Source organism: Helobdella robusta (genome assembly GCF_000326865.2).
Source record: "Helobdella robusta unplaced genomic scaffold HELROscaffold_22, whole genome shotgun sequence".
Taxonomy (NCBI): Eukaryota; Metazoa; Annelida; class Clitellata; order Rhynchobdellida; family Glossiphoniidae; genus Helobdella; species Helobdella robusta.
The window spans coordinates 2043314-2061696 of NW_008704170.1; the positions used below are offsets into that span (position 1 = coordinate 2043314).

At 34.5% G+C, this 18383-nt stretch overlaps 3 protein-coding genes across 3 annotated transcripts in view; 2 read left to right on the forward strand and 1 right to left on the reverse strand.

Moving 5' to 3' along the window:
• Positions 1-4617, forward strand: part of HELRODRAFT_111475 (hypothetical protein) — a gene marked incomplete at its 5' end in the record, with an annotated part of 6693 nt that extends 2076 nt beyond the window's left edge. Inside the window, 8 exons of the mRNA XM_009018714.1 lie at positions 649-788; positions 941-1021; positions 1187-1331; positions 1492-1576; positions 1781-1918; positions 2484-2953; positions 3548-3621; positions 3709-4617. Of these exons, the coding sequence (XP_009016962.1) occupies positions 649-788; positions 941-1021; positions 1187-1331; positions 1492-1576; positions 1781-1918; positions 2484-2953; positions 3548-3621; positions 3709-3903 (1328 nt within the window). The 3' untranslated portion in view covers positions 3904-4617. The remainder of the gene's footprint in view (positions 1-648; positions 789-940; positions 1022-1186; positions 1332-1491; positions 1577-1780; positions 1919-2483; positions 2954-3547; positions 3622-3708) is intronic.
• A 6040-nt stretch (positions 4618-10657) lies between these two features.
• HELRODRAFT_111477 (hypothetical protein) lies at positions 10658-12665 on the forward strand. The gene is made up of 4 exons (XM_009018715.1): positions 10658-11140; positions 11211-11319; positions 11455-11659; positions 11815-12665. The coding sequence occupies exons 1-4, from the start codon at positions 10689-10691 to the stop codon at positions 12102-12104; spliced, it is 1056 nt and encodes a 351-aa protein (XP_009016963.1). The 5' UTR covers positions 10658-10688; the 3' UTR covers positions 12105-12665.
• Positions 12662-18322, reverse strand: HELRODRAFT_191561 (hypothetical protein; the record flags this gene model as incomplete). Its single annotated transcript, XM_009018716.1, has 5 exons — positions 12662-14322; positions 14488-15753; positions 16010-16360; positions 16472-16686; positions 18109-18322. 5 exons carry the CDS (start codon positions 18320-18322, stop codon positions 12910-12912), a joined length of 3459 nt encoding a protein of 1152 aa, XP_009016964.1. The 3' UTR covers positions 12662-12909.
• Between the last annotated feature and the right edge of the window lie 61 nt (positions 18323-18383).

Below are 18383 nucleotides of genomic sequence, written 5' to 3' on the forward strand. Positions count from 1 at the left end.
GTTTTTGTATGTATGTATGTATGTATGTATGTATGTATGTATGTATGTATGTATGTATGTATGTATGTATGTATGTATGTATGTATGTATGTATGTATGTATGCATGTATGTATGTATGTATGTATGTATGTATGTATGTATGTATGTATGTGTGTGTGTATGTATGTATGTATGTATGTATGTATGAATGTATGCATGTATGTATGTATGTACGTGCGTATGTAGGTATGTATATATGTATGTACTCTTACTTTTGAACTATATTTGGTTTCATATCATTTAATTTATTGAAATGCTATAGAATCCTAAATTCAAAACTTTAATTTTATGTACTCATTTTGAACTATATCTCTGTTTCATAAGATTAATAGAATAGAATCTGCAGTTCAATAACTTTTGATTTATTTCGATCTAGTTTAATCCTTGATTTTTGTCGAACTATTTTAATTTTTGATTTTTGCTATCAATGTTGATTTTATTTGGATAGGGTGACTTTCTTACAAGCATTTGGTTGCTTTTTTAGTTTACCCCTCTTTTGAGAAAATAAACGAATTGAATTGAATTGAATTTCCGTAAATTTCGATCTCAGTTTTCTACAAAGAAAATATGGACATCACGGGAAAGTAACGCTGGAATAATTTATTTAGAGTACCTCGTCATTCCGCCTAACCCAGATGACTACAAAAACACTCAATTTTTTAACGGTACAACTAAACAACACATTCCTACGAGACTTATTTCGTCTGTTAGGAGAGTAGGACAGGTTTGTTTGGTGTTTGATTGGCTGGTTGGTTAGATATTTTATTGCCTGGTTGGATGATCTGATGTCTGATTGGTTGATTGGTCGACTCACGCAAATACACACGCACGCGCACATTTTCACGTCATCAGGAATCATTGTTACCAAAGATCTCACATGCACTGAGGTGTTTATATGAGAGGGCATATGAACCATCGCCAAATCTCATCATTCATTTTCATGGGGGAGGTTTTTTGGGGCAATCTTCTGCTTCACACGAGGTTTCTTCATTTCTTCATTTTTATATTTATTCATTTTCGTATTCATTCAACAATTCATTGAACGATTCGTTTGTTCATTTATTGATTCATTCATTCAGCCATTCATTCATTCGTCTCTTGGAACCTCGCCAACCGACCAACTAATGATGAAACACCCCCACTCAGGTGTACCTGCGTAGGTGGGCGGTAGGCACGGGCTCTCCCATATTTTCTGTAGACTACTCTTATTCACCGCAGTTCAAAGCACCATTTCAATTGGAGGAGGCCTTTTTTGCTTACTGTTGGGCCCTTGAAAATTGCAAATTACTTGGTTGGTTGATTGGTTGGTTGATTGGTTGGTTGGTTGGTTGGTTGATTGGTTGGCTGGTTGATTGGCTGGTTGGTTGATTGGCTGGTTGGTTTGTTTGTTGTCTGTTTGATTGATTTACTTTTATTTGCATTACAAAATTTTTTTTCCAAATCTCAAACAGGGTCTACAGGGAAGCGAATATGCATTACTGGAGACAGTGCTGGTGGCAATCTTGCTATCGGAGTCTGTCTAATGGCTATTCAACGGTTGGTTGGCTGGTTGATTGGTTGGCTGGTTGGCTTGGTTGATTAGTTTATTGGTTGGCTGGTTTGTTGGATGGTTTTTAGTTTGTTATAGCTTTGTGATGGTATTTTTTCAACTCATTGATGGTGTTTTTGAACTTTAATACTATTTCAAAAACCATGAACAAAATTTTTAACAATACAAACAACAACACGAACGAAATGCAGTAACGTGCGCATACCAGACGCATTGTACCCACTCTATCCCTGCCTACTAATCCAGTACAAACCCGGACCATCACGCATGCTCTCAATCATGGATCCTCTAATTCCCATGGGCGTCCTGGCCAACTGTTTGCAGGGTCTGTAAATTTTGACTACTACGCTGGTCTGTCTGTAAATAATTTTTTGTTGTTTTTGTTGGTCTGTCTGTAAATTTTTTTTGCCATCGTGTGTAAATTTGTTTACGGCGTGAAATTTTTTCAATTTTTATCAAATTGAAATGTATTAAATTATATTTTTATTTAGCCTACTTAGGCGTCAGCTCTGAAGAGCCAACCAGAAAACATCAGACCAACCAATCAAATTCTTCAACCAATCAGGAAGCTACAAACGCCGACCAATCACAAACAATCGTCGTCTTCGATAATGATTATGATGAAAATGATAAAAATAACAATGGCGACGATCGAGATCATGATGATAATGATATTTATGATGATGATAATGATGATGATGATGATGATGGTTTTACTGACGAAGACGCCGTATGTAAAGTACATTTTGTAAATGTGACGCCGTCTAATCAACATCAATCTAATTTCGCAGCAGCATTACAACAACAACTACCTTTCACAGACAAAAACGACAATAATAACAACTACAACAAATTTGACACCAATGACGTCACCAACGCTGACAACAACAACAGCCATAATTTAATTAAAACCAAAGACGTTAAAAACACACACAACAGAAACGATTCGGGTTTTTTTGATGCATTCAATCTTCGCAGCGGTAGGACAGGAAAAGGAAAGAGAACAAAAATATCAAACACGGAAGATCACGAATATCAGGAAGATAACACAGATACAAAATTTAATAATAAAATTAAGCAGGGTAATACTAAAAGGTTTTCCTATACAATTGAAGAAACCAGCTGCGATGGCAGTGATGATGATGATGACAACTATAGCAGCAACATCAATAATAACAATAACAACAATAATTACAATAACACTGACGATTTTGACAGTATAATTTCTCAAACTAGTAATTGTGGTGATAGCAATGATAGTATCAGTAGAAACGCTAGTATTAGTAGCTTCAGCAGCAGCAGTAGTAGTAATATCGGTAGTAGTAATAATGGTAGTAGTAGTAGTAGTTGTCGCTATAGTAGTAGTAATGATGGTAATGATTACCTAACGCTGTCATCACCTGGAATCATAGTCGTTGATTCGGAAAATGCGGCCATAAATAACTCTTCGGAATTCCCGATGAATCGTGATGTGGATTTTTCAACTGGAGATAACCCGGACAGCAACTACGAAGACTATGATGGTGACGACGGTCGCTATAATAATAATAACAACAATAATAACAACAACAATAATAATAATAACAACAAGAGAAGAAATACGAGAAATAGTGTTGTTCCTCTGGAGGCAGAAAAGTATAATGTGAACCCTGATGTGGCTTCATATGCACAGCTTAAAGCATTCAATGTTCGTTCTATGATTGTTGTTGTTGTTATTGTTGTTATTATTTTTATTATTATAAGTTATGGTGTAATCATTTCTTCATAGCCAGGCCATCTTCATAAACTTAATCACCAAAAACGTCATCGTCATCATTGCCAACTTCATCGTCATCATCATCATCATCATCATTGCCATCATCTTGATCATCATCATGACAAACAACGTCATCATCATCATCATCATCATCAATACTTCCAGGTAAGTCCCATGCAAAAGTCCTTACGTAGCAATCCAGGTGACTCCATATTCATCTCACCTGTTCTAGCTCCTGATCATCTTCTACGAAAACTCCCTAAGACCCATATAACGGTCTCTATTGTTTTCTTCCTTTTATTATATTTTTATTTTATTATTATTATTTCATACATTGTTATTATCATTATTTTTTACACATAGGCCTGTCACCTAGATCCACTTTTAGACGATTCGGTACTTTTCGCGCGCAAAATTCGTGATCTTGGCGTCGATGTTGATCTTGATTTCGTCTCTGATCTCCCTCACGGGTTCATGAACTTTGTGAATATGTCTAGAGAGGCTTATAATGCTGGCGAAATGTGCTTGAAGAATTTAAAGTCGCTTTTGGATGAATAGAAAAGAGTGAACGAACAAATGAATAATGAGTGAATGAATGAATTAATGGTCAATTGTTCAATGTGTTATTTATTTTCCTGATTATTCCACCCTTCAGTAAACTGGTGCAATTAAACCATGTATTAATTCTTCTTCATTCGTTTTGTTTCCGTTCATATACTTAGAATTTCTTTAGTATTATATATATATATATATATATATATATATATATATATATATATATGTATGTATGTATTTTATGTATATGTATTCGTATGAAAGAAATTGGACATTTTATTGTGACCTGACTGCATTATTCATGTGTAATACTGCAACAAAACAATACTTTTTTGACCTTTATTGATTTTCTTTTTAATCAAACGATTATTATAAATATCAATTATTATTATTTTTTATTATTATTATTAATATTATGGCCGGCTCGGTGATAGATAGATCGATTGAGTTAGGATGTTATTGTTAACTTTCATTCCTTTCTCTTGTGCAAAATGTCAATTATTGTTTTATCTTATATATATATATATATATATATATATATATATATATATTCATTTAATATTTTAGTAGTCAATATAGATTTTATTCGATCTTTACTCCAGGATTTAATATATAACACATTAATCTGTTAGATTATTATTTAGGAATACATATTTTCTTTTATTTCTTTCATTTTTTACTTCGAAATAGAAATAGAAAAATTGTTTTTGTCTAAAATGTTGCATGCAATTTCGTCGCTGTAGATCACGACTAGCGAATGTTACGGTTTGAAGCTAGTAATCTATACCGAAAATCTATGAGAAGCATTAAGTCAATGGTGTACTTCTTGGTATTTGTCAGTTTCGGTTCGCTATCTCGGTTTGCTTCGATACTGTTGGTGATGTTTTCAATAGTTTCTGTAATATTATAAGTAGTATTTAGAGTATTTGTATGTGTCAGCGATTTGTAGTGTCAGTAGCAGTAGTAATATTTGTATTTGTGGTAGTAGCGGCAGTAGTAGTTTTCTAGGCGACTGAAGATCAAGGTGAAAAAATGAAGTTAGAATTTAAATTCTGTATTAAAATTGTAGATTAACTTTATAATAATCTAAAAATGTTATTTAAACTCATAAACACCAATCTAATAATTATCAACCAAACCATTATTAACCGATCAATAATTAATTCAAGAAATATCAATTAAATATCATTTTAAAAACCATCTTTTACAGCGCTAAAGATTTAATACAATGTTTGGAATTTCCCAAAATTTCTGCAAAATACCGAAAATAGAAAAAATTTCCGTTTTAAGGTGCAATTAGTTTTAGTAGCTAGCCACAATATGTTATATATACATACATACATTACGTATAGTTTTTGTACAATATCGTTATGTAAGAATTTGTTTTCTGTTATTTGTCTGTTGAAAGTTCTATCAAATAATTTATTTAAATTTGCCTTGCTTAACTTAATTTAATCCACTCCCGAGAGTTAAACGTCGTTAAAGTTGGCAATTTCTTTAATTTTACTCTCACAAAATTTTAAATTACGTTGTTCAGAATCGAAATGTCAAGTCTGACGCTAAAAGCTTTTAACAAGCAAAAACCAGTGACTCACATCTAAAGAAGTCATATTGGAATTTATTTAATCATATCATTTTACTTTATTGTTTTTATATACATAATTATAATACAAAAACACACATGTAAATGTAATTCACACACAGACAGACACACACACACACACACACACACATATATATATATATATATATTCATGGCCACCCACACAAGATATACAATATACAATGTAAAAATATACAAAAAATTGAATTTGTATTACATACTGAACTGAATTTTTATTGTATACAAAAGTTTATTTGCTCTACTCTACACCTCACCTATCTACTACAAACCGACCTACCAAACCAACCTACCTGCCTATCTATCTTACTAGATAATCTTTTTTTCCACTAGACTGCCTGAAGCTAAACAATGACTGTATGTACCTTATGAATAATAATGAAATTAGGTTGTTATATATATATATATATATATATATATATATATATATATATATATATATATATATATATATATTATGGATCAATTGAAATTCTGAATGCCTGAATGATGACAGGATAGACATTAAGCTAACAATGGTGAAGTAAAATAACCAGATTTCAGTGGAAAGTATTTTTTCTCATTTGGCTGCTATAAGAGTAGTATGAAATTGAGATTTGGTTTAGACTTTTTAGAAGAATAAATGTTAATGTTATATTTCTCCTACATATTATATTTTTTAAGATTTAGTAAGAGATTTTTGTTGTCATTTTCTCATATTTTTTAAAAGATTTTTACTCAACTTTTCAATTTTTTTTTCTGATTTTAAAATAATTGTATGTATATACATATAAGTGAATATACATATATAAGTCTCTCTCTTTCTCTCACTCTCCTCTTAAACTCTCTCTCTCTTTTAAATGACTCAATGAATCAACAGGTATTTTTATTTCTATGGTAAAACCATAATAAAAATAGCACTAGTTTGCTATATATTTAATTTAACTCATTTAATTTAATTTATATATATCTATTTAATGAGATATTATGGCTGATTATACATAATAATATAATATTATTAATAATTATGATCTGGGAAAGTATTTTTTAAACTTTATATTACATGATTGCCGTCAGGACTCTCTGTGATTTTTCACATTTTTAATAAGCCATTTGAGAAGTTTTTTAAATTATCTTCCAACAGTGCCACAATGTTAATGATTTCTTTAAAATAATTTTCACGATGATACCTACGTAATTTATTATGATTGATTCATAATTTCATCAAATAATTTTCTTTTCAAAATTAGAAATGTTATGAGAGAGAGAGAGAAAGAGTGAGAGAAAGAGAGAAACTAAAATGAATGAAAATGAAGAGAGCCAGAGAAGACTGGATGCTGCCATAGCAATCAGTCAACTATGCAACTACCAAACCAACAACAACAAAAAGTGTAAAAACAACAACAACAACAATAATAATGACAACAACAACAATAATAATAATAATAATAATAAATCATACCAAAATCAACCAAATAACCTAATCTTTAGTGTTAGCGAGGTACTCAAAGACGATGTTAACACTGAATCAATTAAATTAATCAACGAAAACCACAACAACGGCACATCACCACTTATTTGTGGAACCTTTTTAGAACCTTTAGATCTTTCGAGAAAAAATTTCAAGGATAAAATCGGTACCAGAAATGACTTAACTAATGTCAGTAACGATTTGTCTATATCTTTGAAGAACTTTCATCATTTAGCTAGCAATGATAACAATAGCAAAATCAATAATAATAACAACAACAACAATAATAACAATAATAATAATAATGACGTCATCAATAATAGCAATAATTATTATAATTATATTAATGGTAACAATTTTACATTGAACAATTTTTTTGACTTTGACAAAATCAAATTGCTCCAGACATCTCCAACAATTATAACATCATCATCGTCGTTATCTACATCATCATCATCCTCATCATCGTCTACATCATCATCGTCATCATCATCTTCATCGTCGTCATCACTGACGTCATCAGCATCGTCTTCAGTAGTAGCCAAAATCTCAAATGAAATTTTAATCACAAAGGTACCAGGCCAGCTGAATTCGCTGAATTCATTCTACGCCAAAAGGTCTAAATTCTTTTTAACAACAGCAACTACGAAACCCTTGCCGAACATTAAAACGCTCGGCAACGATAGCCTTGTTAATGTTACCAACAACAGCAATTATGTTAATGTCACAAACGGCAACATTAATAACAATAATATTAGTGTTATTAGCAACGTTTACAGCAACAATACCAGCATGGTTGATGTTGCAAGCAACGTCAGCAGCAGAAACAACAACAACAACAATGTTGAGGTCATCAACAGCAACAACAATTTTAATGTTACCAGCAATAGCAGCTGTTTTAATGTTACCAACGACATCAACGACAACAGCGTTAATGCTATCAAAGACATCAACAATAAAAACAACATCAGAAACGTGAGCTACAACTTCAGCAACAATATAAATCACAACAACAACATCAACAACAACCACATCATCCACAACATCAATAACTATAATTTATTCTCCAATTACATCAACAACAATCACAACAACAACAACAACGCTAACAACAGTAATGTCGCTCTAACAAAATCCCAAAACGTCAAGTTAGACGAATGTGACGCCAATGCTAGAACCAAATTCAAACCGCCAATGGTTCCAGTTATGGTTCTCGAAGGAATTGATGATCTAGAAGATAGACAGAAGACAAAGAACAAAAAAAGAAAATCGAATAATAACAATAACAATAATATCTATAATAACAATTTTGATAACTGTAACGACGATAATAACAACATCAATATTAATTTCAAGGGCAAAAAGCTGAAAGTGAACTCTTACGATAGACATTGTAGAAAATTTCAGAAGGAGAAAATAACAACAACATCATCGTCAACAACAACATCAACAACAACAACAGCAACACCATCATCGTCGTCGTCGTCGTCATTATCCGCTACTAATACTGCTTTATCATTTATTATAAGTGATAATAATGATACTACTGCTGAGTATTGTACTACTACTATTACTACTACTGCTACTACTACTACTACTACTGCTACTACTACTACTGCTGCAATTGATGATGATGATGATGATGATGATGATGGTGATAATAATAATAATAATAATAATAGTAACAATTATAACGTAAATGGTGTTATTAACAACATCTATGACATCAACAAAAACATCAACAATTCTATTTACACGACATTTAGCCAACAGCAACAACATCATCAGCAGCTACAACAACAATATCAGCAGCTACAACAGCAACTGCAGCAACAGCAGCAGCTTCTACAACGGCAGCAACAACAACTACATCAAAAACACAATATACCTATCAATGTTTTAATGCTAGATAGTGCACAGCAAAGTTTAAGTGATGTTCCAATAGCACTAACTACTTTAACCAACAACATCAACAACAACAACAACAACGATGACATTAATAATAACATAGCACACACTGACAACAAAAAACCAAACAACAACATAATAAGCAGTGCAGTCAACAGCATTAACAATATAAACGTTAACAACAACCTAATCAACAACATTCTAAATAACATTAATTACAATAACTACTCTTGCATCAAAAACAACAACATGAACAACAACATCAACATTTTCAATAACAACTACTGGAGGAGCATCATTACCCATCATTTATTACCCAGCAACATCAGTAGTGTTGATGTAAGTTGTAGTAGTGCTACAACTCCTACAACCACCACTTATAGTCATATTACAAGCAGTAATACCATGAACAACAACCACAACAACATTAATAATAATTATAATAATATGAATAGTAATAATATAATTAATAATATTAATATAAGTTTTAAAACTGGATTAGGCTTGTTATGTCCCGTGACAGCAGCAAGCCAAACTACACCCGATCTTAACGTATTCTCTACAGCTGACAACTACAATAATGACATCGACAACGACAACCAAAACATCGGTGACACCATTAACAACAACAACGTCATATCGACCAACAATACTATTAACTACGTAAACAGTAATGTTACTAACGACAGTGACATCAACAATAACATCAGCAACCAAATGATCTCAAATGCTAGTGCCTCAAATCGACAAACTTCAAGCACAGCTAGCGTCAAGGCAGATTCAGATGAAAATTTCCCATTACTAAAATTAGATACTACGGAAATTCCTTCAACGGTAAAAACTGAAATTAAAGTCGAAAGTGAAACCAGTCTAAAAACAGAAATAGCGGGAAGAACTTTAGAAAAACCGACGGAGAGAGTAATTTTGCATCCAAAAGTTAGGCTGAAGATGCAATCGAAGCTTTCCGCGACGTCGTCTTCATCATCATCAACATCGTCATCGTTCTCTGCAGTATCATCAGATACGTTTGGCGGCACAACACCAGTATCATCTTCGCCATTTCTATGGTCGACGATGTCAACAACAACACCAACAACAACAACAATTACCTCGTTGTTAAATTACAACAGCACTGCTAACAATAACACTTACAACCATAATGAAATTAAGAACAACGAAAATGACATCAACAACAACAACAACAACAATATAAATAGCATCAACAAAAAGATGAACAACAACAGCTTCAACAACACTGACGTGGTCAATAATCCTACTATAATTTTGCAATTACTTATAGATTGTTCAACCGTCTCTGGTCAACCTCTTCAAACAACGACACAAACACAGACATCACCAGCATCAATTACATCTACATCTACATCATCAACATTTCCATTTATGATAACAACGACTTCAACAACAACAACAACAACAACATCAACATCAATAACAACAACAATGACGTCATCATTAACAACGCACGCAACAATGACAACAGCAACATCTCCGTCAGTAGCAGCAGCAGCAACAACAACTTTATTTAACATACCTACAACAACGTTACTACCAGTAACGCTGTTCAGCAACACGTATCCACAAACATACATTGAATTCATAAATGCCTCTATGAAATCTTTAAAAAATAGCGCTTACGTTAACATCAACAACAACATCAACAACAACATCAACAACAACAACGGCAAAAACAACAACGGCAAAAACATCAACAAAGACATCATCAACTACCGTCTCAACAAGAACGTTTCATTCATTAATCTCTGTAGTACAACAACATCAGTAGCGAGTATGACTACTAATACTACGGCCGATGCCAACAACTATAACAACAACATCAACAACAATAACAACAACAACGATAACAATAATAATTATAATAATGGTGATGATATTAACAATAATAATAACGATGGTGATGATGATAACAATTACATCATGAACAGCGACACCAAGGACGACGATGATCAAAATAAATTTGCTAGTAGTAAAATTAATACTACTACTACTACTACTACTACTACTACTACTACTACTGCTGCTGCTGCTGCTACTGCTACTACTAATAACAATAATTCAAATACTACTACTATTACTCCTACTACAACTACTACTACTACTGCTTATAATAGTGCTAATAGTAACAATAGTCCAAACGACGGTGAATTATTCGGCGATGACGACGATGATGACGTCAACGATCCTAGTTCGAACATTCTATCACCAGATGAAGATGGCGATTAGTAGGCGTTATTATTATTATTGTTATTATTATTGCTGTTTTTTGTTGTTCTTATTGTTATTTTTATTCAGTCCAATCCACGTGGCTGTTGCGAAAAATGACATCAACAATGTTGTCCGCATCATAAGGTTGATGCTACGTCTCAATTGTGACATCAACTGTAAGGACGCCTCTAAGCAAGTTCGTTATCAATCAGTCAATCAATCAATCAACCAATCAATCATTCGATTGATCAATCAATTAGCCAATTAATCATTCGATCAATCAATTAATCATTCGTTTAATTTAAATCATCAACCAACCGACCAATTACAGACAGCACTGCACATAGCCATCCAGTCGAAACACAACGAAATTGCAAAAATTCTTTTGATGTTCGGGGCCAATGCCAACATCCTGGACAACAAGGGGCAGACGTGTCTGCATCTTGCTGTCGCCAACAACAACCGCGACGGATTAATCATCCTCATGAGACATTCTCCTAAATGCAAACTGGATTTCAACGTCAAAAACTACGAAGGTGATTGTTAGCTTTTCGCTTGCTTCAACCCATTAACTAGATTAAAAAAGTGGTTGCTGTAGTAGGATTCTAACCTAATTTAGCCACTATGCACGATGAATCTCACAAAACTAAAGATCGATAAACTTACAAAGCGTGAAATTTCAATCACGTAGGACTAACCCCGCTACACTTGGCAGTAACGAAACGAGACATCAACCTTCTTAGAACCTTACTGGAAAACGACATCGATCTAAACACGAGAGAAGGCAAAAGCGGTCGAACTGCCCTCTTCATGGCGGCCGAAACGAACCAACCAAACCTACTCAACGAACTCCTGTTTAGGGGTGCCTCTGATAATGTGGCCGACTACTCCGGCTGCACCCCGCTACAAGTGGCTTCTTGCAAAAATTACAACAAAATTGTCTACGATCTGAGAAGAGCTTCTGAAAATAGGATGAACTAGAACGCTCGGCTATAATGCAAATCGAAAATCGCGCTAAGTTACGAAAATAATTTGTCCAATTTATAGAAGAGTAGTTGATCAAAAGTTAAACTACTGTACCCGTAACTAATTAGTGATTACTGTCTAGTTATCGTTGCTAAGTATGACGCCCACACACACACACACACACACACACACACCTAAATACACACATACGCACACAAACCTGAATACAAATGCATGAGTGTAAAAATACCTGCGACATTACATAGTTAAAATTATTATTTCAAACAACTCTCACATTCATCTACAATTATTCTTTGACAATTTAAACTCCGAATGAAAACTTTAATGATAGTAATTACCGGCTTAATGGTAGATATCAGACTATACAGTATATAGAGATACAGATATATACATATAGATGTACCATTGACATTAGAAAACGTAGCAGTTATTTAATCTAATTTTCATAATTCAAAATTATTTTGTTTGATTTTCTTCAGTTTTTTTTTTTTTGTTAATACTTCTATGGACCGAGAATGAAACACACGTGGTACCAAAATGACAACCACAAACGCGTTCTTTTGCCTATTTTTTCCTCTTAAAAACTAACAAAACTGAAAGTAATGGAAGGAAATAACATTACACAACAAACGAAGACTTATCATCGTATTTAACAGAATTTCATAACAAAATAATTATAACAATTATATAAACGTTAACGAAGATTCAAAAAATTAATAAAAACTATAGTAATTAAGTTTTAGCTTTACTTTAACAGTTATTAATAACACTCACCAATGAGAAAAAAAAACCTTATCTGCTACAAAACTGTATACACCTTGTCAGCTGGCTTCATCAGGCCAGACATAATCCCATCAAACACTCCGAAATTGCTAACGTTATTAACATTACTACTACTGCTACAGCTAATATTACTACTACTACAATTACTACTGCTAGTAATCGAAGCATTATTTACGAAGCCGTTACTTTGGATACTGGTGATTTTACTTAAAGCTTGTTTGTCAGCGGCATCTACATCCGCAGATGATTGAGAATAAGTAGTTGTATTTGAATCACTTGGATTGGCGTTGTCGCTACTATTGGTCTTTGCAGAGTTTTCAACGGCTGCTACGTTCGTGCTAGTACTATTTAAACCATTATCATTATTATTGCTACTACAGCTGGGAGAATTGTAGGAAGTATTATTGTGAGTAACTTTACTGTTACTGTGCGTGGAAATACTTTTTCTTTTGACCCTCCTCTGCATATCCTTCTTAGCACCGTCACCGTCTTCGTCATCATTATTGAATATGCTGTCTATGTAGCAGTCGGTGACGCTGGTCATAAAGTTGCCATCACTCATCATCTCACTGGATATCTCAGTGTATCCAACTCTTCTCGATGACTCATTTTTTCCATAATGATGATGATGGTGGTGGTGAGCAGACGATGACGATGATGATGCTGGAGGTGGAGCTATAAGATCTGAGTGCTGCTCTAAGAGGTGAGATTTTACACTTGTGATGTCCAGCGTCGTGAATGGGCAAGTGGCACATTGGTAGGACTTGTTTGTTCTTACAGGCGCTGGTGACGGGGATGAAGACGCTGAAGAAGATAATGAGGATTTTGTAGGTTTCGATGAAGCCAAATTGTTGGATTTCATCGTCAATGATGATGACGACGACGACGACGAATGATGAGATGATTTGGAGGTGGTGTTGGTAGAATCTCTAATGGAATCAACGTCATTGCTGCAGTCCCCTTCATCCGTATCGAAACCACCATCACTGTCATCATCAGCATCATCGTTATCGGTGAATAAGCTACCAGACGACAAACGCCTATGTTTCCTCGATGATGATATATCACCGCTAGATGAACTTGATTTAACGTCACGCGAAGACGATTCTTTATTCTTAGCACCGCCTTTTGCCTGATCGTTTGACTCATCCGTGAATATACTGCTGGCACTGCTTGTAACCTTGAGAGGTAAGGGGCACTCGTTGGGAGTAGCGCGATGAGCTTCAAGTTCAAGGACGTCCTTGCAGTAGAATGCACACTTCAGGTGGGAGCAGAAAAGAACCATTTGTCTTTTGCGAAGTTCCTTAGCTCGAACATCAATGCAATGTGGAGTTTGATTATTTTTAACATTACTAGCGCCGGCGTTGTTAGTATTGCCAGCAGTTTCAGAAAATATTTCCAAGTGTTCTGCCACCATGTGCTGTTTTAGCTGCATAAAAATTATTTTTAGCTAAATTTTAATCAAAATAAATCACTTTTTCTTACAATTAAACAACAATGGCGCTAATAATTAGCACTGCATCACTAAATTGTAACAGCAGCAGTAGCAGTAGTAATAAATGATGTTTCAGACACATTTCAAAGACAAACAAACCGTAGTGGGTAGCTTGGATCTGTATCCGCAGGTAACACACCTGTACCTCTCCTCACAATCCTTCGAGAACATCCTCCTGGTACCAGGTCTCTTCAGTAACTTGCCATCAACAGTGTACTTGTCCCCGTCGACGCTGTATTTCCAAACTGAACACTTTGATGGCGATGATGTTGCAGTTGATGGTGCCACTGATGGAGAAGATGGTGCTAGAGAGGAAGATGTTGGTGCTCCGGTTATATGCTGCTTACTGTTGGATGTGGATATCTCTACGGTGTTGAGTTTCTGCGAATGAGCAGTGGCGTTGTTGTTGTTGTTACAGATGTTGTTGATACTACTACTACTACTATTATTGTTGGCACTCTCACTATTGGTAAATTTTTTCATTTCCAATGACGTTCCAGCGTTACTGAACATTTTCTTGAGTAACGTTAACCCAGAAACAATATTATTACTACTGCTGTTGCTATTTTTCAACTCTGAATTAGTAGTAATAAGAGCAGAACTAGTAGTAATGATTACTGACTGTTTTGTTGAGGACGCGGTTGATGCGATGGTAGCAGCAGTAGTAGTAGCAGCAGCTGTAGTAGAAGTGGCAGCGGCAATATTTTCTTTTACACTCGTGTGTACATCAGTACTGCTACTACCGGTATTATTAATGTTATCAACAGAAGTTGTGGTAGTGACACAAGCCACTTTACTCAAACACATCGTGTTGGCATTCGTGCTTACAATGTCGTTTTCCTCATCATTACAATTATCGTTGTTGTTAGCCTGGCTGCTATTGTTTCTACTGTCATTACTACTGCCCTGTACATTATGTGATCTGTTAGATTTCTTGTCAGAATCAACGTTTTTATTACCACTATTGCTATTGTTGTTGTTGTTATTGTTACTGCTACCATTATTGGTACCGTTGTTACTGTTATTATCACAATCATCGCCATTCTCATCCTCGTCGTCTTCATCATTTTTCTGGGATTTTCCGGACGAGTTATTTTTACTCTTTCGAAAGCCGCGGTGATTGGGGAATTCCCTGTAGTGGTCTCTCATTGTATTCCTGCGTCTAGTGATGTACTCGCAGCTGACGTCGTAGCAGGAGTAGAGTGGGGAGGGAGCCTTCAATCTCAATTTATTATTCATCGCTAATGAATGTTCTGGGGTGCCGTTTTTATCGGTTGATGTCGTCGTTGCTAGAAGTGAAGCTGCTGCAACAGCTGCACTGCCTGGCTGCTTGCATGATTTTCCTTTCAAAGATATGATCACAACCTGCGGTGTGATGATTTCAAATATTGACTACATCAAGTTTTCTGAGAATAATAGCTAATGTTTTGAGGCAGTCTACCGTCATTATTGGGCTAATTTATACAGGCATCAAAGTATTTTTTTATAATAGACCAATTTAGTGAATAGCATTTATCAAAAAACACTCTCAACAAATAAATTTTTGAAAAATTTTCACTAAGTAAATTACGAAAAATAAACGAATTACAGGTATAAAACAAACAGTTCTTTCTTAACCAACCTCAAAGGAAGGATGACATTGGATGAAATGTTTCTTAACAACAAGCGATCTGAAGCCTCGATACTCACATCTGGAACATTTGTAAGATTTGTGTCGATCTACATCACACTCCACATCATCATCCGTGTCCAAATGTCGAACTAAACTGGCCCCATTGTCAAGCAGGATGTTGGATAGAGATTCATAGTTGACCATGTCTTCAGCGGCAACCAGAGATATGGAGCATTTTTTCAGTCTTGAAGAGATTTCAATGTAACGCTCGTTGTCATCTAGCTGAGATGGTAGATCTTTTGTTATCCTGACAGGGTTGGTGTTTGCTGCTTTTTTGCTGCACTCTTTTGAATGTGCGACCTGATGGACGAAGATTGAAAAAACTTATACTACATTCAACAAAATCAAGCAATCATTCGAACAACTTCGTACAAGCAGCAGTTCAGCGAGCACAACATTCAGACAACATACCTTTATATGTAGAAGTATGTATCCCTTAGAAACATGACGCCTATCACAGATGCTGCAAGACCACAGCCAGTTACCATTGTTCAACAATCTTTGCTCTCTAACTGACCTCGGCCCTCTCAACTTTGACACCAGCTGCTGAGAATGTCGAAATGAACGACTCATGCTACTAACATTTCCAGCACCGCTACTGACGCCGCCACCAGATTTTTTGTTTCCTGCATTTTGGTGAGTGTTATTGGAATGTTTGTAATACAATTTCATTTTCATATCTTACAAGCTATCTTTTTATCTAACAAATGTTCTCTTTTCGACATAAAATCGTATTTTAAAAACTTTATAAAACCATTATTTTAAACAATATTAACATCATACACATGTACGTTAATTCTCAAATCTAATCAAGAACCAAAACACGGCACAAAGATGGGATTGTTGTAAACATTCAAGTAGAATGATTAGTTTTACCTGAGTTAAAATAAAAGTGTAAATAAATTGATTTTGAAATGTAAAACGGAAAGCAAAGTACAGTGATTTCTTCGCAAGTAAAACTAAAGAAAAACGAATTTTCCTTAGAAAACATTTAGTTATACTTTTTCAAATATCCGGCGCTACAAAATGTTTTTAAAATAAAATCTAATGACAATTTCCACTAGTGGTTTTGTGTATGTATACTTTCTTGTGAGCCACGTGCTTCTCGCACAATTGGTTCCTTTAAAACTGACTAATAACCATGCACTGAAACAAATCCGACTGGATTCGAAGCCAAGACTTTATTAGCTTACATCTCTTCAAATAACTAGATAAACCAACTGAAATTTGACAATATTCAAACTTAAATTAGAATTGTAAATACTGTCATATACAACGTACATATGTGAACAGACACGCCAAAACATACTACGTTATCTAAACATCAAGCACCACACATGTGTACACATTTTGAAAAGCAAATTCCTCAATCCAACCAAGTGCATGGTGTCAATGCCTAGGGTAATTTAAAAGTCGTTAAGATTATCAAGACAGTCACATCAGTTGGATACAATTGTAATTCTTCTCGCTTTAAATCGTTTTGCTTATATACAATACGTTCATTGATTTAATATACACTTACATGCAGGTTCAGTCACGTATAAAGAAATGAATATACAATATTCAAAAGCGTGCAGTATTCAAACTTACACACGAAAAGATTAAATGCATACATACATAAATACATTAAAATTTGCCAAAATCCGGTTCAAATTCAAAATACGGTTCCACCATTTTGGCAGGAGCCTGATTTGAAATAGTAGCCGAAATTCGGCCGGAGTCCTAATTCAAATATAAAAGTTTTAATTAGTGTACTTATGGCGTGTTGAAATGTAAAAAATGGAAGTAAAATGAACTATGAAACTATAAGTAAAATGATTCGTGATTCGTATGCAAGTAAAAGTAAGAAGATTTTTGCAAGTAAAATATCACTGTACACCAACACTACCATCCTTATAATTTCAATTGTAATCACTATGTTGATGATGTTTATTAAAACTGCTCATCAGACATCGCACTGGCGTTATACGGTAGCCGACGCCGTTCATGAGGCCAAATTGTGCGATCATTTGTCCCCTCTGCTCTTTATACTGTAGATTTTCGCTGACGCCCAAGTTTAGGGCAGGCATCAACATTATCTAAAATGTTCTCAGATGTGAATGTATTATTATTAACTACAGATTTTTGACTAGAAGAATCCCGGTTAGAATCAGACGGTTTTTTTGATTTCTTTCTAGCTCTGAAAGCAGTCTTACAAAGTCGATTTTTTTCTCTTCTCACACGAGTTTCTTCAGCTGTATCTTGAGCTCTCTTGGCCTCCATTTTTTTCTTTAGATTCTGACGTTTCTTTAGATCGGCAGCATATCTGGCTTCATCTATCACA

Coding starts and splice junctions, on each gene's coding strand:
- HELRODRAFT_111477 (XM_009018715.1), top strand. CDS start 10,689: ATGACTACTAATACTACGGCCGATGCCAACAACTATAACAACAACATC. Junction 11,141..11,210: donor CCAGATGAAGATGGCGATTA/GTAGGCGTTATT, acceptor ATTTTTATTCAG/TCCAATCCACGTGGCTGTTG. Junction 11,320..11,454: donor GTAAGGACGCCTCTAAGCAA/GTTCGTTATCAA, acceptor GACCAATTACAG/ACAGCACTGCACATAGCCAT.